We start from the raw sequence: 22573 nt of genomic DNA, 5'->3' as shown, positions 1-22573 counted from the left end.
GTTTGTAGTGACTGACTGCATAATTTGGACAGGCCACTTTGTCATTTGAAACACCCAGTCAACCGTCCAACTCACTGAGACATGACAGAGCTTTGAAGTTCACCATCAGTACACCTTAATCACCCATAAATGGCAGCGCTATTTAGCAAAAGCAGTGATCTTTGTCGCAGTCCCTATCAGCTTTCATTTGTAATCCCATTTGAAACTGTGATAATTACAGCACATTTGAACTCGTAGGAAGGCAAGTATGTAATTTCCTTGCGCTTGACTATATGCATTCACCCAAGAGGCAGGCCTAGTTACTGCGTCTCTTTTGAAAGATGGATGCATTATGTATGACTGTTATTGCAATACATAATAGCTGTAAAACTAACAAAAGGATGTGATAATGTGATCTATTTATATGTTTAATAATGATTGTGGCAACTGCGAGAGAGAGAGAGAGAGAGAGAGAGAGAGAGATGAAAATCAGAAAAGCAAATCTTAGAGGAGCAGTTGTGAATACGAAAGGCACAGTACTAAAGAATGGTGAAATAAACACATAAACAGACAGACGTGTTATTTAATTAAATTAAATTCCTAACATTACAAAAAAGAAAACACCTTTGAAGAAAAAAAATAAAGGATAAAATACAAAATGATAATTTCATTCAAAGGATTTAAAACTATTTTCCACACTTAAATTTTTGACTTCATCGTAATGAGAAACCTTCTTGTGTTTCATGTAGCATATGTGTAATCTTTAAGGACACATATGTATCTACATATACTGTATGTTCTATATATGTGTAGTTTAAGGACATGTAAATATAAAATATTGCTAAATCGTACACTATCTTGCAGTGGTTGACAGAGTGTAATATAAATAGCCAGTATAATGGTTCAAAGTAGTGATGTGTGCTCTTTTTGGATGATATAGTGTTCTAGTTCAAATATTAGCCGCTGCATGTTTCATTTGATGAAAAGTTGCTTCATACTTATATCCCAGGAGCGCAGTCAACATATCTTAGATACATAAATATGTTCTGAACTTTCAAGTCAAAGCACTCTTAAGAGTGCCAGAAATTTGATAATTGTGAATGTTGTTTAAACATTTTAAATATATTGTTAAGTATGCTGTTCTGATGAGCAATTGTGTTGGTCAGTGAGCTTGAATATTCCCATTTAAATAAGTTTAAAACCACTTAACACCTTAGGATACATAGTATCAAAAGCTTTATAGGTCTTTCTCTGTTTGTGCATGGTTGGAAATAACTAAGAAATGAAGTAAATATCAACCAAAAAATAAAGGAAATATTTCATGACGCTGTCAATGTACAGATAATAAAATATCTTTATAAAATGTGTTTACTGTTCACATTTTAGCCAGAGGGTTTTCCGCAAACCGATTAAACCACATAACTCATTCATTGCTGACAGAAGTCTGAACACAGGGTTAAATACTCAACAGTGTCAGAATATACATTCATAAACTGGAGGACTTTACATCAAGTACTATGAGGGTAAACATAAGGTAAACATCACATTGTTAATTAGGGTCAGATATTTGGAGGCAGTTAAATACATTTAGAACAAAACTCTCACATGAATATACATAAATAGATCACCATCACTCTATTATTCAATGTCACCCAAATGTAAACAAAATCTTACATAGTGATGAATGCCATCGTTTCAGAAATTAGGATTTCATTGTAAACATGAAACATGATTCACAATAAGAAAAATAAAGAGCATCATAATATGGATAGTTTCCATAGAAATATGAGTTTAACAATAACACTTGATCTCAACTCAACTTCTAATATATCAGTTTGTAGCATGGATAAACAACAAAGTACAGAGTGCATGTCTTATTTGAATACAAAGTGGTTCACATTATTCTGTGGACTCTCCATTAATAAACTTAAATAAATTTAGACCTTGGCAGGTATGGTTATTTGAAGTTTGCTCCAAACAAAGTCGCATCAGCAAAGCACAAGTAGGTGTAGAAGTTAAAGATAAATTGTAGGTAGATGTATTTATTTCTCCACAACCATTTAATATTATGTTTTATTATTGTTTTCTCTCTCTCCCTCTTTCTTTCTCTTTCTCTCACTCCCTGATAAATTAAACATAGATTAATGATCTCCCTACAACTACTAAAGACTCTTCTCACAACAGTCTCTCTCTCTCTCTCTCTCTCTCTCTCTCTCTCTCTCTCAAGCTCAGTTTTATATGATGTGTAGAGGACAGTCCTCACTGCTGAACGCAATAGGTGGATGTCATGTTTGTCTAACACTCTTCTGCATATCAGAGGTATCTCAGGACATGAAGCATTCCAACTTTCTCGAAATAGCATGTGATTTTGGCTTTTGAACTCCTGAAAAGAAAAATTTACACAAATAAATTCTACTATACATTCCATCCGGATGATTATCGTGCAAATAAATTGTGTTTGGACTGATTGTTGCATATAAAAACATCAAAATGAAAGACTACAGGATCAGTAGCCTGAAAACTCATGCTCTGATGTGTGCTATGTCATTTAGTCTTGCCGTGTGGTCTTCAGGTTGTGGGCGGCAGACTGTTAGATGTGGTAAAATAACTGTGAACCATTAATTTGACTGATAATAGAGGCCAAATTGAGTTGGTCTAGGTCAAAACTATTGTACATTGTTTAAAAGTGGAAGTATCTTGCTCTAAAGCTAAATGCTGAGAATATACGTTGATGTGAGGAACGTTAGATGAGAAACATTACATGACATTATACATTAATCCATGACATTAATCCATCTTTTTTCTCTTTTTAAGAAGAAAACTCAAAACAATTCCCCACTACATCCATGAAAAAAACCCCTGAAATAATTTCTGAAATGATTTTAGTGAATATGGAGCCCAGGTATCATAGACATATGATCAGTCATGCACAAAAATGTAGTTTTCTCCATCTACAAAGATCAATGGAGCATACACACCTTTTTCAGTTGTCAACATCGGATATCCGGTTTTCTATCTAAAGAATAAAATTTAAAATTAAAATATCACACTTACAAATGTCACCTTCGCTGTCTCATCTAACAAGCCATTGTTATATATAACAATATGTACATTGTTGTTAATGTTGTTATATAAGCAAATGGATTGATTCGTGAATGCTGGCTAATCTGAATTTTGATAGTTATAAATCTGATATCCGAACAAACAGAAGCCAGATGACCGTGAAACACATTTAAACACAAATAAAACACATTTAAGCCGATTTCTCCGTGGCTTTGCCGAGGCAACTTTTATCCCCTTCCAAACACACTGGCCAAACACACTGGCTTTTACAACAGTATTTTACCCCACAGTCTGTCCCAGACAATGAGAACCTCAAAATTAGGATGAAGCAAAATTGCTTCTCACCAGATCATTACCACCTTCATCACCAGAGTCATCTTCGCCTCCATCTGTCATCTCGCTGGTCTCTCCTTCTGACTGCTCCTGATCGATCTCCTCTCCTTCATTTTCGGCCATCCCGCAAACACTTCTTCTCACAAGTGTGTCATGAGCTTTGTGCTTCCTCGTTACTTCCGTAACGGAAACATGCCGCGGTGTCATCCAAAAAAGTTCACATTTCAGAGAAACAGAACAAAATAACAGTTAAACAAATGGGTTAAACGACCGGACAGTTCAACACACTTCTTTTTTTTTCTCCTTTTGTTTGTATGATTTGTGCTTAGAGTGCTGAACTTGAACTGCCCCATCACTTGAACTGTCAAAGAAAGTAATGGAAGCAAGTATCTTTCATTAACCCCCTGCCAGCATGTCCTCTACAATGACAGAAAGCCTCTCTCTCTCTCTCTCTCTCTCACACACACACACACACTCTCTCTCTCTCTCTCTCTCTCCCTCTCTCTCTCTCACCTGTCTCTTCAGTATGCTGCCTCCCTATCAGCTCCAGTCGACCCAGTAAAGAATCAATCTTCCTCTTGATCTGTGTCAGCTCCTGCTTGACCAATAGGAGCTGATCTGTTTTCACTGAAACACGGAAAAAAGGAGAAAAAAAAGAAACGAAAATATATTCACAATTCACGGTGTCATAACAATATCTAAATGAATAACGAGATGACAACATAAAGCATCACATCCATTATCTATCGCTTCTAGTTTTACATCATTTTCCGTTTTCCAACTAGACACAAATGGAAATAGTTTTGAATGAAACCTGTTAGGAGCAGTGTTCAACCTGAATATTATGAAACACCTACAATTTACCATCCTCATTTCAGGTTAGTTAATAGTTACATGTGTGAAACACTGGATATTCGAGTAGAAAGGCATGATCTCCAGGTAATATCTTTTCATAAATGAGGAAACGAAGTGACAGGCTTACGTTTGGGTCCAGAGTTTGAGGAGCTTGTGGCTGGTTGTTTTAAAGAGGCAGGAGAGGAGAGGGAAGGAGTTATCTTGCCTGCAATGGAAATTTTTGCCCTGCGTGTAAAGGGGACGACTAGACGGGAGTGCTTGATGGGTATCACCGCCCGCGGAGGAGGTGCCACTCGTCCGTGATAGTCAAATAATCTGAGGAGACGAGGAGCAACGGGGTGGTTGTCAGAAACGGAGGAGCAGCACAATGAAACGGTGACATCTAATTAAAGTGACGTGTCAGTGAAATATTTAGCTATCCATCAAGAAAATGGAAAATTGGAGGTCTACTCCAGAGTCCCTGGATTAAAACCATCCTGTAAACCAGCAGCATTTAATATCCAGTGCGTTCCAAACGGCATTGCCTCAACTGAAGAGGGCAACGTAAACATAAAACGAATTTCATCATCAAGGATCCGTACCGAGTCGCAGCAGCTCTTAGGGTGATGCCTGGAAAACTCGGACTAATGAGGCAGCGAGTTGGGAAATGCATCCACTATAAAGTCCATTAACAGATTGAGTAGACTGCCCAACGGTGAAAATACAAAATACCACTTGTGTAATCATATTACTGTTTCAAATTTGTTGCATAACTGTCCGCATGGGATTCATTCTTTTTTCCAGAGAGCTGCGTAAAAAAAAAAAAAAAAAAAAAAATCAAGTCTAAAAAAAGACAGGAAGAGACCAAGATAAAAATGTCAGAGTGAGGACAGATGCCCTGTCTTGCCTGGTTCATTACCGACCTGGAGGGCATCAGACATTTGGTTAACACTGCAGAGATGAGATGTGAGCGTCTATCATTAGCCAGAGCGATGCATGAAAGGCAAAAGAAATAAAAGTACAGCGCACTTTGATTAATGAGCTCCTGACAACTGCAGTGGACTCCTTCCATCTCTTTTCTCTTCCTCTCTGTCTCTCTGTCTCTCTCTGTCTCTTTGTCTCTGTCTCTCTCTCGCTCTCTCTCGCTCTCTCTCTCTCTCTGTTTCTCTGTCTCTCTCTCTCGCTCTCTGTTCTCTGTCTCTGTCTCTGTCTCTCTCTCTCTCGCTCGCTCTCTTTCTCTCTCTGTCACAGACACACACACACACGCACACGCACACACACTCAAACACTCTGTCTCTCCTTCCTTTCTTTTTTTGTGTCAGGGAGCTTTTGTGAGACAGGAGGAAAGTGCAAGGAGAGATCAACAATGACTTTATAACCTCGCATAAGTCAAACATTAGACAGTGCAAAGCATTAACGTTGATACAGCAGATATCAAACAACTAATCAGTGTCATCTGTGTTTGCTGAAGTCACAGAAATTGTGTCATTATGTTCACACAGGGCTCAGATCTGCAAGGCCAACCATACCTGCTGCAGAAATCACCCCTGTAGTAGTCATAGTCCAAATCATAGCCACTGTGAAAACAATAGGAATATTAATCAACATGAACTAAAATGACATATGATCAAAATAATTTAGCTGATTCTTTTATGCATAAACCACAAAGTGAAAGCAACACCAGTGTATTAATGATGAGTCCTGACAACAGAAAGGTAAACCAGGGATTTGGTTCTTACCTGTACATGCAGGAGAGGGGTCGTTTAAACCCTAATTTTGACCTGTAGGGTCTTGGCTCCCCAGCCATGTTAATATCTGTGGGAAAGGAGCAAGTATGGACTATTAAATACTGCTTTCTGATATGTTCACCAGCCACCAGATGTCTGAAACATTCCTTTGTATAATCCAGTCGGAAGTCTGTGGTGTTGTTATGGTGTAAACTCAGCCTTGGCGAGGGGTTTTGGAAGGATATGAATGTGCTGAATTAAAGACGGTCGATGGCCCTGTCACCGGCCCAAGCGTCGGCCCTGTGTCTGATTGACAGAAGCCGTTCCACAGACTCATGAGCCAGACACATTTTTATCAGCGCGCAAGCCTCTACCCACAGTCCTTTTAACAATCACTCCTGAACACTCCTCAAGGTCGCCAAAGGAGACAGAGAGCGGACTGAAGAAGCAGGCAGCCAATCTGAGCTTTAAATCAGTTACAAGCTATTTCAGCCCTCACTTTAATGGTCCTACAAACAGATGGCTAATGCTGAGAGAAAAAATAGTAGTCACACACATATTTGACAGTATAGGTTACCTTGTACCAGGAGCACAGGAGCTCTCTCTCTCTCTCTCTCTCTCTCTTTCTACCCTCTTTTTCTCTCTCTTTTCTGTCTCTGTCTCTTTCTACCCTCCCCCCGTGTCTCTGTCTCAGTCTCATATAAATACACACACACACACACACACACACACACAAAAATCTGAAACACTACACTCATTCAGATTATGCTTACACAATAGTTTCATTTCAATTCAACAGCTGAATCTTAAGCGATACTGCCAATTTACTGTAGACTACATTACAAAACAAATGATCCAACAGTTTTATCTTCTTTGAAACTGATTCTGTCAAATAAAGCAATCTCAAAATCCATCCTGAATTCATAATAAATTTTTACTTTGAAAGAAATGAGGAAATATTCCTTTAATTTCTTTGCTAAAAGACAGCACCCAAACCGAAACGGGGGAAAAAAACCCCCCAAAAAACGGATATGCCCGAGGCAGGTCCAACATGTCAAAACAGTGACAGGAGAAAAACAGCAGAGCCCTAATTTGTTTTTAATATTACATTAGCGGAGCTGCTTCAGAGGCAAATCCCAACATCCCCTTCTCATTCTAGCAAAACTCATTACTTGTTTTTCATCCATATTTATGACAAGGGCAAGGAGAGGCATTAACAAGCACCCTGAAGTGTGTGAGTTTCAGGAAAACCGATGCTATATGTCCTTGAGTATCACTGCATCATCAATGTTTAGTCACAGTTATGAATATAACTGCCGTTTGATGATTGATTTTAAAAAGGGAAAAGTCAAAAAAAAAAAAAAAAACAAGCTAGCCTGATTGGAATGGGTTTTTGAAATTTTGGTCACAGAATAAAAATGAAGTATTTATAGTCAAACCATCTCAACTCCCTTTCAGCGAAGGCGACAAGAGTAGAAGGGTTTGTACATTAGCACTCAAGCTATTGACTCTATCTTCATACATAATACCTGCTTATTAAGAGGAGTCTGTTCTGAGAGCGTAAGACCACTCTTCTGTATTGGGTACCCTCTGTTCTGCATGCTTTCAATACTCCTGTTCTGCATAATGGATTAATGAGAGAGGACATGAAAACAATAACGTCACTTTATCTGCCATGCTTAGGGTTTTAGCTTGTTAGCATCCTCTGAATATTTTAAATTTACCATATAAACATGGCACGGCTCTGCTTAGACTTTAACTGACTGTTCTCAGAGTTTTGTCATGTTGTGTAATCTCTGAATCTCAGGGCGGGGTGTAGGAAAAGACTATTCTCTGGTAGAATAAATAGTTATCAGGATATATTTTGCTGGAGCAAATGACACACATGAAATTCTATGAAACATCATCTATCCCATTCTTGTATACAGTGCGCAATAGAGATATATGATTTTTCTTCCAATAAATGCTAAATCCCCACACAAAACTGAATAAATTGCAATACATGAGTATTTGTTTTTTCAGCATCACTTTTTAAATTGTAAAATCACCCAAAAATTGTTAAATTGCTAAACCCCAAAATTCACACAACTCACACACACAACACACACACACACACACACCACACACACACACACACACACACACTCACCCCTAAATGGATACAGATAACTGAGAAGAATAGGTAACAGCATCTACTTCAACTCAGGTCCCTATCGGGTGCTTGTGATCAGTATTCTTGTCACTGGTTCAGAGGAGCGACAGTATGAAGGCAGAGGAGAGATTGACATCTTTTGCAGTGATGACCTCTACTCAATGTCACCAAATCAACCTGTCTCTGCTTAAGAGGAGGGAGAGACACTCCTGGTCATTACTATCCCACAGCGGCAGCAGCAGAGAGAGAGGGGGAGAGAGAGAGAGACAGACAGACAGACAGAGATGGAAAGAGAGAGAGAGAGAGAGAGAGAGAGAGAGAGAGAGAGAGACAGAGCTGGATAGAGAGGGGTGGGGTGGGTGAGAGTTGAGGATGAAGATGTGGTAAAAACAATATGTAATTTTTCATGTCAAGGAGTAGCTGACTGCTGTGCATCAAAACTCATGCAGAAAATGCATAAGGATTAGGTGAGCATATCAGTGCAAGCCAAACTTCCACAGCTAAGTCAATAAACGTTCCTTCAACAGGCGAGACTCTGAAGAGCTTCAGAACACTTCACACACACACTTAATTCCAGTTACAAAGAAAATACTGCATCTAAAAGTCCATTATCATTGTTTTCAGACCGGTGAATGTATAAAAAAAATGCAAAGGAAATGCACTATTTTGCTTTGACTTCTGTTGGTGGATCATTTAACTCGCACCATTTTAAAGAACTGGGGAAAAAAGAACATTTAATAGAAATTGTTACTTCTGAAGGTTTTTCTTTTATTCATATATTGACTGTCATGCCAATCTCCTGAGTTTTTTTTTTCTTCTTCTTCTTCTTCTTTGGTCATGATGTAACCATGAAACTGGTGTGTGCAATTGTCTGCAACAGTTTGTGGTCCACAGCCTTGAGGAAGACCATTTGAAAAGCAGAATTGCTTATCATTCATGCCTGCTGAGTTCCCAGACACACAGGTCCTCACTGGAGCTTTGATGTGTCATCTTAAGACGGACATCTACATCCAGAGGCTAGAAACAACACAGAGTTGATGTCTTGATGAAACTCAACAGGATACTTCACTTAACAACCAGTTTGTTAACCAGATATCTCTGCTTTCCTTCCAGTCTAACAAATCGTGATATTTGTGCACATGTAGCGTGGATCTTGAGCAGGAATTTCGAGCAGAATTTAAAGATATATTGAACTTAATGCGTTTATTATACATAATGGAAAGCTTGGCATCCGCAATTTGTGTTAATTAGCGCAGTAGATAAAGCAGTTATGTACAGCCAGTTATGTACATCCAGCATGGCTTAACAGGCGCTGTATATATATACAGAAACGTGACGGGGGATGAAACACCCGCACACTTTTATCTGTTCTTATTCATTTAAAGAGCAAAGCACGCCATACGAGGACCTTGAAGGATCAAAACGTTACACTGATTTACTCATTAGTTTCATGGGAGAAGATCAAACAGTGTATCGCTGTCTTCACCCCTCTCGTGACGTGCTTTCAACATTTTTGTTACTCTTTTTAACCCGACAACAAGACAGTTTCACAGTCCTCTCGTCTGTGTATGCAGGCTAATATCAAACAACTCATCAGCCGGTTCAAGAGAGTAGAAATTCTAATGCAGTGTAATGAGGAGACACTGATGTAATTTACGCTACGGTGCCAAAGGTCTGACCTGTTCTGTGTTCACATTCATAAAAAGAATAGAACGGATTAGTTCTCTCTGCGGTAGAAAATGAGAAGAAAATATGACAATTTAATTTAATTGTACGATTTTTTAATCTTATCACTCAACATCAGTGATCCAAATAACAGAACACATTTCATATAGACATTAGTACAAACTTTACTTCATAAAAAACACAATGAAATGTTCAACAGCCTTGTTTAATACTCACATTTCTGAGTACGACGCTTGCCCATGTACATCTTTATGCAACGAAAGTCAGGTATCATGCGACTCGATGAATTAAAAGTGATGCGGCTCCAGTCGCTGTCAAGAGTTTTTCCCTGATGGAAGTTGCCTAGGTGTTATATATAAAGGCTGCTCCAAACGTGTCCTGACCGTACCATTGGCATGATCATTCGGGGGGTGAACAAATAGGCTTCACTGAGAGCACTCTTTGAAGTGCGCCAGCATTTCAAGCGTCTAGACAGCGAAGGTGTTGAACGTATTGAAGTTACTAAGAAACTGCTGATACCTGTGCCTACACATTAGCAGCCATGTGCCCCGTTTCAACATGAGTATAATTTTTTTTTCTTTCCTTGAGCATTTCTCATGAATGGCCCACAGTATATCCAAAGTCTGTGTGTGAGAGGGGTAGCGATGTAAAAATTACACGTTTTATTGAGTCCGTAGTGATAAAGTTAGAAGAGGCAAATTGAGTAAAAATGACAATAAACATAAGATTAAAATGGTCTCAAACGTAATACATAACCAAGGTATTATGGCTTTTAATCATAGCGTTATGTAAGCAGGAGCTAAGGAAATATGCTTAGCCCGTTTGTGAGGAAAAATGAGGATGTTTTTCCTGTGAGAGATACCGTACTATTATCATTGCAGTTGAAAGACTCTTGCCTGCTGGGTTTTAATTCTGGAAAAGAAAGTTTCTAATTACATTGACAGAAGCTCCCTGGATGTGTTTTAGCTTAGTTGACGTCTTTATTATGAAAAAAACCTTTTGTTCTGGGCGACATATGACAAGTTATTTGAGGATGAGCCGATTCCCTCTTCACATCAACAAAAAGAAAGTTGCTTCAAAGGCCTTTCATGCAACTTTCACGTTTGAAAACGTGTGACGCTGTCCTCATCAGAAACTGTCGTTCCCACAATGTCATCTCCTCCTCCCTCTTTCCGTACTGATAAGCTTGAAAAAGGCATATTTCATTTTTAAACTGAGGACCACCACATGGTTCAATATTATCTGACATATGTAATTATCTAGAGTGAGTTGACTCTTTTTTTGCCAAGCCAATTAATTAATAAAATGTACAAGCATGACAGAATTCAAAGTAGTTGGCCAAGACTGCCGAAGATTTTTTTCCTCTAAATCGTGCTTTGAAATAGTAAGGCAAATTGCTTTACAAAGAAAAAAATATAGAAAGTACATCACATACAGGGTTAAGTCAACAATGAGGGCTACAAAGCAGCGTAATTAAAGTAATTTAATTAATTGAATTCCCATTTATGAGCAACAGAGCTGTTCCTTGTTCTAATACACAGGTATTGATCATTAACAGTCTTTTATCGCCATCTTGTGTTGCGCTGAAAATCACGGTCCCGCTCCATAGACTCTGTAGTTAACATACCCACAACACAGACTTGTGTTTCAGTAATATTAGCAATTTATGTATTTTGCTAAGATTAAGGATGGTGCTTATTTATTTATATTCCAAACCAAATACATTCTCCAAATAATCGTCTAAAACAAGTGTAGCTCATAAATGGATACTTCATGTAAATACTGAAGAGAAACCAGACATTGTCATTGCATTTCTATCAATAGACACAAGGGGGCAGAAGAAGTACATAAATGACAATTACGTGCCAGTTCTTCTGTTATCTGCACTTGCCAATGACTGAAGAGCTGAGAGGCATGCAATAAAAACGCTGCTGTTTTTGTAGCTTCTCCTGATTTTAGTTTCCTGTGTTACCTGTTAGTTATTTGGGTTTTATTAGAATATCCATAATTATTATTACTATCAGAAGAGAAGCAGCTCACTTATGACCCGTTTGGCTCATTGATACCTGGAAATGTGTATGTCTTTGTCTCGCTCTTATCTGCCCCTCTCCCTTACTGAACTACTTTATGCTTATGCCCAGTTGAATCACTCTGACTGCACAAAATTCAAGTGCTCTACTGAAGGGATGAAACTGCCATGGAAATTACAGACTTCTGCAGTTCGCCCACTGTCCACAATGAAACAGCACTTAGGCTATTCATACAGCAACACAGCACAGGCTCAGAGAAACCTCTGTGATACACACACACACACACACACACACACACACACACACATACACATACACCTACACCCAACAACACTGCACAACCTTAGAGAAACCTCCATAATACATAGGTATATACATATGTAAATACACAATACATACATACATACATACATACATACAGCACAGCACATAGAGACATGGAGAAACCTGCACAAAAACCACATGTTTTGCTGCACTGGAAAACAGATTCAAATTCTGCCCAATGTAAAGCAGGTAGCAGTGTGTGTGTGTGTGTTTGTGTGTGTGTACATGTACATGCTATCCTTGTAAGGACTAGTTTGAGTTTAAGACCTTGGGAGTGAGGATATTTTGGGAAAGTGAGGACTTTTTGGCTGGTCCTCACTTCTTCAGAGGGCTGTTTGAGGGTTATGACTGTGATGGTTAAGGTTAGGGCAAGGGGTTAGAGAATGCATTATGTCAGTGAGTGTCCTCACAAAGATAGAAGTACAAGTGTGTGTGTATGTGTGTGTGTGTGTGTGTGTGTGTGTGTGTGTGTGTGTGTACATGTTTTTAGAGCAAAAGCAGACTGTGGTATCACTTGAATATATGTTTTATAATTCCTCTGTAAAGAAAACACTCAAATCATCCATGAGGAGTTATGCCATAATGTACTTTAAGCAATATGTACAATGTAGTCCTGTTCTAACTACATTTAGGGATGTGCAGATACAAACACACTACATCTGTATTGCTCTCTTTTGTCTCCCAGTATTTTAATGGCATCTATTACAATTCACTGTGCTGATGCATTACACATTTCCTGAGATATTCAGATTTGTTTAAATGATGAAACTGTGAGGAAAAAAAAATACAGCATGTTCATCTAACTAAATATATTCCACACTAAGAGATATTTAGTATGTTTCCATCTTCAGAAACGCAGAGAAAAGCACTGTTCCTATGGAGAAGGAGAAGCCCTGTAGGCATCATCTCTGAGAACCTCATAACATTCTCAGGCATCCAATAATAGTGGAGAACACAGCTCCGTTCAAATTCCAGCTTTTTTAAGAGAGACACAGTGGGTTCGTCACTATAATCTTCAGCTATGTGAACGCCAAGCCGCTGCCTTGAGGTGAAAGCTGCACGGAATTGAGTGAACTGACCCATCAGTCATCTGTTCATATTAAACCTGAGCCAAAGATGTTTCGGTTTTTAATAAAGGATGTCGGAAGATGATCAATAAGTAATAGTGGAGATTTACCCAGTGGTCTTGAAGGAGTCTGCATGCGAAAATAATCCCCATTATTTCTCCCTTATCCCACTAAACCCTGTGCTTGTACTTTTCTTGCACCTCCTCCTTCTCCTCATAATCACTCTCATCATCACTGTCATCGTCATCGTCATCATCATCATCATCATCATCATCATCATCATCATCAGTATTATCATCATCAACATTATTACACTGCCTTACTCATATCACTGGACTCAAGCTATCACTCTGTACTTGTACTTGTGTACTTGCTGTACTTGTGCATAACTGTTGTCTGTCTATTTCAGGAATTATATCATTGCAAAGCCTTTTAAGGTTCTCCTCTGGCCATGGGTTCAGTGTTAGTATTTTGTTAGATCTAACAGTATATGCACTGGTTCTCTCTCTCTCTCTCTCTCTCTCCCTCTCTCTCTTTCTCTGTCTCTTTCTCAAACAAAAACAGGCAAAACAGTGAAGTATGCTGGTAAAAAAGTAAAGCTTTACCAAGGGGCTGGCCTGCGATGACTCGGGCGTTCTCCCCTGCTACGGCAGAGCGTGCATTTCTCTCACAGGCGTACTGAACAAAGGCAAAGCCCTTGTGCACGGAGCATCCCATGATCTTGCCGTATTTGGCGAAGATACCCTCTATGTCGCTCTTCTTCACAACGGTGGTGTTGAGGTTTCCGATGAACACTCTGGAGTTGATGGAACGAGGGTCATTCTTATTGGTCACGTTGCTCGTCTGTGTCTTACCGGTCATTCCTTCAGAATGCGGACTCCTGATAAACATACGCACACATAGTGATCAATAGCCATATTTCAGAATCAAACACTAAATGATGACTGTAATGATTTTATTAAATACAATATGCATGAAAACGACATGTTCAATGCACTGTTCTTTATCTACACATCTCAAAACCAAAGATTCATAAATTACAAAATAATTTCAAGAAAATCTTGACATTTTATAGGGATACAACTTGAACCAGCCAAGACATTTTTTAGGGATACCACCAGTAGTTAAAATATGCATAACACTGATCTGAGAGCAGTCTACTAAACAGTTCACATCACACAAAAGCATTTACAGCACTGAATGAATGATGCCTCTAGGTCAGAAAACATTTACATAAAGCATAGCTCAAGAAAACAGCACATAGATTGACCATACAAGTCCAGCCAGAACTCCACTGTCACTACTGTTGCTACTGATCTGAAAACAGCTACAGCGACAGCTTCAGTACATTCAATAAATGGTGTTCAAAATGGCCAGACCGAAATATCTCTCTCTCTCTCTCTCTCTCTCTCTCTCTCTCTCATACACACACACACACACCAAAGATAGAAGTGAGAAGTCATGTTTAATTTTTTTTTTCTTTTGATGGTGAAAATAAGATCTTAGCAAGGTATAGCACAAGATGTGTAGTTTGACTTGTCTCCAAGGAAACAGGCAGTGAGCACTCATGCACTCAGTCCCTCAAAAAAAAAGAAAAGAAAAGAAAAAGAAACAGAAAAAAAAAAAGAAATGAGAAAAGGTCACTTTTGGGACTTATGGGGAAACTGAGACTTAAAACGGAGGAGTTTTGGACTTACACACACAGAACAAACACGTACACATATAGATTTCAGCGCAGCATGTCACACACACTCACTTGCTCGGGGGGTATTTAAGTGGTATTACCTGCCCTAATGTAAAATATCTGCTGCTATATGGTGAGAGAGAGAAGAAGAAAAAAAAAAACGTTAATGGAGTGTCCTATTCTCAATCTTCTTCAAGTCGTGTGTTTTATTTCCCCTCCGTCACATTAAATAGAGGATGAAGCAGAAAAAAGCAGAAGGGAGGTGAAATAAAGGAGTGATTCTGCCTCTTAGCACTCTTGCCTTGACACAGGGACAAAGTGAGAGAGGCTATGGCGGAGTTACAGGCAGGTTCTCAGAGGTGTGAGATTCATACAAAGAGGAACACTCGCTCTGACACCAATAGTCTCACCTCCCTTTCACAGGTCATATTACACACACCCACCCACTCACAAACACACCCACACATACATATGCACACGCACACACACACGCACACACAAACACACCTACACACACATATGCACACGCACACACACACGCACACACACACACACACATGCATCCGATGCACAAACAGCGAGAGATATATACAAAGACACAAATAGCTCTCCTTTAAGATTTATGTCCTAACTTCAATCCCTTACATCAAACCAAAAACACAGGCAACATACGATAAGGAACATTATCTTGTCGATCAAAATTTATTTAAAGTTAAGCAATGCTTTTTTTTTCAGGCTTTATTTTACTTTTACTACGCCTAAAAACAGTATCACTTGTGTATGCTTTTCATTTGGACTGTTATTGATCTATCAAACTAGAAAATCCATCATGCTCCCCATGCATAATCTTAAACTTTTCCAGCATGTTCTGTCGAGCCAAGCAAGGTCATCACTCGTGGGAAAACACAGATCATTCAATCACAGTGAAGATAGATACATGCTTTGAAAAGCACACCTACAGAATGACATGTACTTTCGTCATTTTCAAACCAAAGCCTCACTCCTCACTCATTAGTACCAAGCCACTGACTCATCATAAGCTGTCATACACTTCCATGAATTAATAATAATAATAACCTCAGCCCATTCTCTGTCTTTCAGGCGTGACTGACAGGCTTGATAGAAACAGGTTGAAACACTGCCTGGATCTGACATTTCAATTCTCTGTCTTTTCACACTCAGCTTAAAGTAGATTGCATGACTACTTTCTTGAACACCATACATGTACATATAGTCCATTTGACTGACCAACCTTCATCCTGCAGGCAATAACATGAAATGCCCTGACACATCTCCCCTTCCTGTGCTCTCTCTCTCTCTCTCTGTCACACACACACACACACACAGAAATACACATTCTCTCTCTCTCTCTCTCTCTCTCTCTCTCTCTCTCTTTCTCTGTCACACACACACACACACACACACACACACACACACACACACATACAGCCTTCAAATATAAATACACAGTACAGGCTTTTAAGGTTTATGCAGTAAGCCACATGGCATGAGTCTGCAGAGATGCTTTATTAACCAATTCATTAGAAAATTCAATGTCATTGTCCAGAACAGTTAAGTTGCACACCCTCTACTTCCCAAGATCAAATAAGTGTTCAAAATGTTAGCTAACTAGGACTGGCAGGAGACCTGTGGAAAGATTTTGATAATGAGGAATTAGCCCCTTTCACTGAAAAAAAAAATCTATAAATCTTGATCGTTAACATTTCACCTGCTATGGTCTGTGTCTAAATAATAATAAATTATCTTATTATAAGCTTGCACAACAGCTGGGCGACGTACTAGATCACAAAGTATACCTGTTTCACTATTATGTGTCTTGTACCCCACTTTATCACATTTAGAGCAACAGATAATTTTCCAAGAATAGAGATGGCTAATGTTCCACCTTGTTTGTACAAGAGATTGTTCAACAGCAATTCTTTCATCTGCAGCTCTGAATGATCATCCCATAAGTGCTGATCAAACATACTTTACATTCCTTCCAATAACAGGGCTAATAGATTGCGATGCAACCAGTTTAATTAGGAGTGTGACATGACTAACTGATGTTTACAGTAATGGTAACTTTTGCGCTAACTGTTCCCATCCTCCAAAGCCTTTTACGCGTCTTACAAATTACCAAACCAGAAAGGCATGTTCGGATTTATTGCATCAAACCAGTACAATATCAAACTGCACTGAATGCTCAGGGGCTCCATGGCATTTGGAAATAAACGTGTAGTACCTTCTGGATCTATTGGCATTGCTATATTGTGTCTACCACTGTATATTCTGGACCACGCTAGAGTACGTCCAGCAAGTGTAACCACCTTCTCTATTCTCTAAACTGTTAAAAAAGTGCTGCTGTATACAGTCTTCTCTACTCCACACAATCTTCTGTTTGTCCGGTAAAAAAAAAAAAGGGAAAAAGGTGCGCTTTTCTTTTTTTTTTCATCTGTTTTCTTCCGTTGTATGTCTATATATAGTTGTCAGATGATCCTCTCGGCAGACAGGACCCCCTCTCCGACAGATCGCACTGAATACATGAATACAAGAGGAGGGGACTGGCGCTGAGAATTTGATGCATGTAATCATCTTAGAGGTTCCTTTCCCTCCCCCTTGTCATCTCACCGTGTCAAGAACAAGGCTTTCCTGGGATTCTAGGCACTGTGAAACACTGGTGGAGGTGTTTTAATCAAAGAAATAAACTCATATGACGGACAGACCTAGCTATTCATAGCATATCTTTTATCAGCCTGTCTCCGTTCGGCTAGACATAAATAATCAATGCATAGCACACGTTAAATCTATAGGCCTAACGTTGGAGTTTAATGCTGGAGAACAGAAGTGCCCAGCTGAGCATCCCAGTTCTTCCAATTATAATGGAATAATTATTCTCTCCAGCTGAGGAAGAATAGGCGTTTTGATGGTTGACTACTCTAATTTAGCTAGCTGAGATATAGACAACACTGTTTCTACTGCACCTCCCTATATTAGTACATATGTATTGATCACAATAATTATTATATTATGTGTGCTCTTCCTTCTGGCACTCTGGGATTCACCCAAAGCCCTCTGTTAAAACAAGCCTAGCGTGCTTGACCAAAATATATTAGGTATCAAATAATCCTGTCACATTCACTGTTCAAATGCAAGTAATTGTTGGTTTTGATGATATTCTCTCGACGTTACCTTATGTAACACACACACACACCCACACACAGACACACACACACACACACACATGCATGCCTGCACACCCACACACACACATACGTGTCATTTGCATGGCCATAGGATGTTACAGAACCAGAGCCGACAAAAAGTCTATTTACCTGGATTTTAACATAAACAGGTGATAAAAAAATGCTCATATTTGCCTGCTTAACTGCATGTGAAATTGAGTATGTGTCTTTCAATCACACTACAAAACGTATTAATAAAATTCTCCATCATTTTTCAGTAAATTTCCAATTTCCTCCTTACGGTGAGACCAAATTTAGAACTGATTCTACCAGGCATAAGTAAGTGGGTCACTAGAGCCGTGACTAATTAGTTGGTGACAATATGCAGCAGGGATCTGAAATAAATACGAATTGACTCAGGGCAATCCTGGTGAGTGGAGGAAGTAGGGAAGTCAATTTGAGGTTGCAATCACTCGGTCATTTCACGTTACTAACTGGACTGGCGTCTGTCCATGGTACTGAAATAACCGCTGAACTCAAAGCTTAAACTGAAAATATCTCTGTCCAGCAATTTCCAGTAAAACGGTTGAATAAAACAAGAATAATGAAACAGATAAAAAAAATATATATTATTATGATAATTAGGATGATGAGGATGAGGATGATGATGATGATGCTGATGGTGATGGTGATGACGACGTCGACGACGACGACGGCGACGTAACGATGATGACATAACTAGTTTAAGCAATAAAGCACAAAAGTACACATGAAATTCTCCTGTCATTGAATGAGTTTTGCGACCTGCGTGAGTTTTGCATACAGTTCTCACATTGTAAATTAGCTGCAGAGATTACCATCAGTTAAAACAGGATCTATGGTCCCCCGGACTGCTACATAGTCAGTTTTACAAGATTAAATTTTAACCAACAGACACTTTATGTTTCTGAAATCAGACTCAAAAAGAAAACGTGCAATGGGATAATTTATGTAGCTTGAAGCTTTCACAAAGCCCCAGTGGTTCAATAAAGAGAGATGAGACTAAAAAGAGTACTGATGGTGTGTATTCCTGTGACTAGACACTGAAATGTCATATCTGATAGTACTTGGCAGACACACAGACACAGAGGATATTGCTTTGGATGAATACAGATGCCAGCTAAGGTCAAAGAGCATAGATTTCACTGCAAAAGCTATAGGGTGTGACGTGAAGAGTTTATTTCTGCACATCAACATCTGGCAAGTGGGAGTTCCTAATTCTGACCCCGATCTCAAAGAGCATATTTTATTAAACTCTAGCAGAATAATAAAGCTTGTTAATTTGATATTCCAACGTTAATGTACCCTTTCGGTGTTTTCACTGGCTTGAGAGGAAAACAGAAAACATTTGGTTCAGGTTAACCTCAGGTGGCATTCTCTGCAGACTTTGAGATTTTGTATGGTGGTTGCTTCCCACTCTCCAAGAATAGCCAATGAGAAGGAAACATTATTTTGAGAAAGGATATTTCATGGATGACTAGTCTTACCTATCTCTTGGCCTGCTCAGACTGAATAAAAAAATTCTCCTCTTCTATTTTTTTTTTCTTCTTCTGCTTCAAAATGTCATCTTTATGTTCATTTGACTATGATATTTCTGACAAGAAAGCCTCATATATATGAAGTAACTCTTTAAATGATAATAGTTGGGTGGCCTTAGTTGTTTTTAACACAAAAGGAGAATAAGACATATAAAAGATAAGTGGTCAAATAACAATTTTCGTGCTGAGATGGTCATGCTGAGTGCGTCATTGCATAAATAAAAGGAAATTACTATTTATTCATTAGATGAAGCTATAGCAAAGCATAAATCATCCAAAAGTGATTTAGAAGTAGAACGTCATTGTTTTCAAACCACGCGCTGTTCCTGTGAGAGTGAAGAGGTTTATATACGACATACAAACAATACTTTTTTTTCTCTATTGGAACGACCCGTGGTTCTCTTTTCCGTCAGGAAACCCCAGACACTTTCCCTAAGGTATCTAGACATGCATTTTGTAAAACAGAATAGCACAGCACCAAGGACATTCACAACCTACTCCTGCCTCCCTACTGTTTAATCCTAAATATAAGCAAAAATATCAGTCTGGAATACGAATCCATTAACATTTTTCCGAGAAATGGCAGGCTGCAGATCAATAGCGTTGTTCATTACTGCAGGTGATGTTCCCCTAATTCAGAATGTAACACCACATTGTGTAATTACAGAACACACAAAACAAGCTAGTTAATACTGGTTTACTGTCAGGCATCACGATTACTGGATTATTGTTTTTAAACTAATTACAGAAGCAGTAGTGTGTAAGAATATGTTATTGCCATTACGACCGTGATGAAGACAGCATTAATATATTACACACTTCAGAACTCCTTTGTCCTCGGGACTATACTGTCAGTGAACAAAAAATATCAGTTCAGGAAAAGTATACCATCGTAAAACAATTTCCTTAGGATGTGTCCCAGTGTAAATCATGCATACGATTAGAGGCGAGTCGGTATGTGCTCTGAAATTACAAACGAAATAACGCGATGGGACGCCTGCCATGATTTTGTAACTTAGCCACTCAGATACAAAGTTGCATTTTAACACTGACGGTCTGTTTAAGAAATGACATAGCGCTGAAAATATTAGTGCAACATGTTTCAGAAAAGATTAATGAGGCATGAAAGCAATATGTTTGCAAACAGCGCTTGTTTTCTACTGTTTATCGTCAACCTGCGATGTCAGGTTAAAAAAAGAAACAAACATGCAAACATGATAAGCCACAGGCTCCCTAAAGACCTGCGAAAAAAAGAGATAAATTCAAGTATAAGTATACATCTTTATTGAAGAAAGTCGTCTACTTACCGAACGAGAGCGAAACAGTTTGAGTGTAGGAAGATTCAGCATGAGATGCGGCGCAGTGGTACTAAATGGCACTGTGGTCGCTGCCTGCTTGTCTCTGTCAGTCCCGAGTCGACCAACTTACCATGTGATTTTCAGCAGTAGCAGTCCCCAGTGCAAACAGCATCCCCAAATTTACCTTCCTTCGCTCGTCTGACGACAGAATCAATGAGGCTGTACTTAAGTACTCAAGAGAAAAGAGAGAACGAAGAGATGTGCTGACCAAGCCTAAAAGTTGCCTGTGATCTGGTACAATAAAAATTGTGGTTCCTGTACCCTCTCTCTCTCTCTCTCACTCTCTCTCTCTCACTCACTCACTCTTTCTCTCTCTCAACCAGGTTCCCTTTCTCTCCCCTCTGTCCAGTAATGTCCAGTGACCACTTCCAAATGCCCTGTGAAACCTGATAATTACAGCTCTCTCTATTAACCACATCCACATGACCAGTCTTTTACACATTATGTAAAATCTCTACATGTGTAATCTTGTTGACAGGTGGCACCAGAGAGAAAAAAACATACAGGCAGCAGAGGGACCTACACAGTAAAATGTCATCTAGAATTAATCATGCTCTCATTGTCAGTTCATAAATTAGTCACAAACTCTTTTTCCTCCAATCACAGATATGCAGAGTGACGTAGGGTAGAGTGAACTAATGGCTTCCCTTGTCACACTGCTTTCACAGTCACTGGTGTGATCCGGCTTTCTTCCCGCCGCCTGAATAATGGACACTGTTTAGCTTGGCTGACCTGACTCTCACCTCTTGTGTTAAGTCTGCGTCATTCTCAGATGTGGTCCTCTACTGCAGTTTTGCACAGCAACCTGGTCTCATTGAACAGAAGTCAAATATTGACACAATGGAAAAGCATCAATATTTGATGTATTTTGTGGGTATGTGTTAATACCTATGCGATCGCTTCTCCACAGTCTGTCAGTGATTTTCGAAAGGATCTCTCAGTTCTCAGTGTCTGATAATGTTACAAATGAGGTCATATGAAGATTGATATTAACGGTTAATGTCAGGCGTTGGGTTACAGTCTGGGTTTGCAATTTTGTAACTTTTCGTGAAACTATTTTACTGACATTTCATGTGAGTATAGGGTAAATATGTCTTGACTTACTGATTGAATATTGATAGCTGCTTAATAAAATCCGGTTTGCAACATGCCTACTTCCCTCCAGCATTATTAGCTTTGGCATGCTTAACTCAGCTCATCAAGGACTGCAGTCTCTACTCCGTCACATCCATAAAACAGGTGTGGATGCAATCTGACATTATAAAATTCACTTATATGGTCAAATCTCTAAAATGTAGCTTTGTTGTTCTCAGCATTACCAAGATCATTTCCAGATTTTTTTTTTCTAATTAGGGTTTTCTCATCAAAATGTGCTTGCATTCTCACTTTTCATTATGTTAAGGACATTTTCGTAGAACCATTCATTTACACATTTGGGTCACATAGAATGAAAATCGAAATAAATCTGAAAATATATGAATTTATCATTTCATAAGTATGTCACGGAAGCACTACAGCGACTATAGGCATGTTCCTCTCCTGTAGGTAGTGCTAAGCAATGAGGTACCGGCTTT

At 39.0% G+C, this 22573-nt stretch overlaps 1 protein-coding gene across 1 annotated transcript; it reads right to left on the bottom strand.

Annotated features, from left to right (window-relative positions):
- Positions 1 to 2962: 2962 nt before the first annotated feature.
- LOC115812099 (RALY RNA binding protein like) lies at positions 2963 to 14056 on the bottom strand. Its single transcript, XM_030774587.1, has 7 exons — positions 13801 to 14056; positions 5949 to 6024; positions 5739 to 5786; positions 4358 to 4545; positions 3889 to 4002; positions 3388 to 3551; positions 2963 to 2995 (listed from the first exon to the last, which is right to left on the bottom strand). The coding sequence occupies exons 1-7, from the start codon at positions 14054 to 14056 to the stop codon at positions 2963 to 2965; spliced, it is 879 nt and encodes a 292-aa protein (XP_030630447.1).
- Between the last annotated feature and the right edge of the window lie 8517 nt (positions 14057 to 22573).

The sequence above is a fragment of the Chanos chanos genome, chromosome 5 (assembly GCF_902362185.1).
Source record: "Chanos chanos chromosome 5, fChaCha1.1, whole genome shotgun sequence".
NCBI classification, from domain to species: domain Eukaryota; kingdom Metazoa; phylum Chordata; class Actinopteri; order Gonorynchiformes; family Chanidae; genus Chanos; species Chanos chanos.
Note: the sequence above shows the minus strand (reverse complement) of the source record. Positions and strands in the feature narration are given on the sequence as shown.

Excerpts from the sequence above, each read along its gene's own strand:
- LOC115812099 (XM_030774587.1), bottom strand. The coding sequence starts at position 14,056 with ATGACCGGTAAGACACAGACGAGCAACGTGACCAATAAGAATGACCCT. Across the intron at positions 6,025-13,800 it reads CATCGCAGGCCAGCCCCTTG|ATATTAACATGGCTGGGGAG; the intron begins GTAAAGCTTTAC and ends CCTTTCCCACAG. Across the intron at positions 4,546-5,738 it reads AGGGGTGATTTCTGCAGCAG|ATTATTTGACTATCACGGAC; the intron begins GTATGGTTGGCC and ends TCGTCTCCTCAG.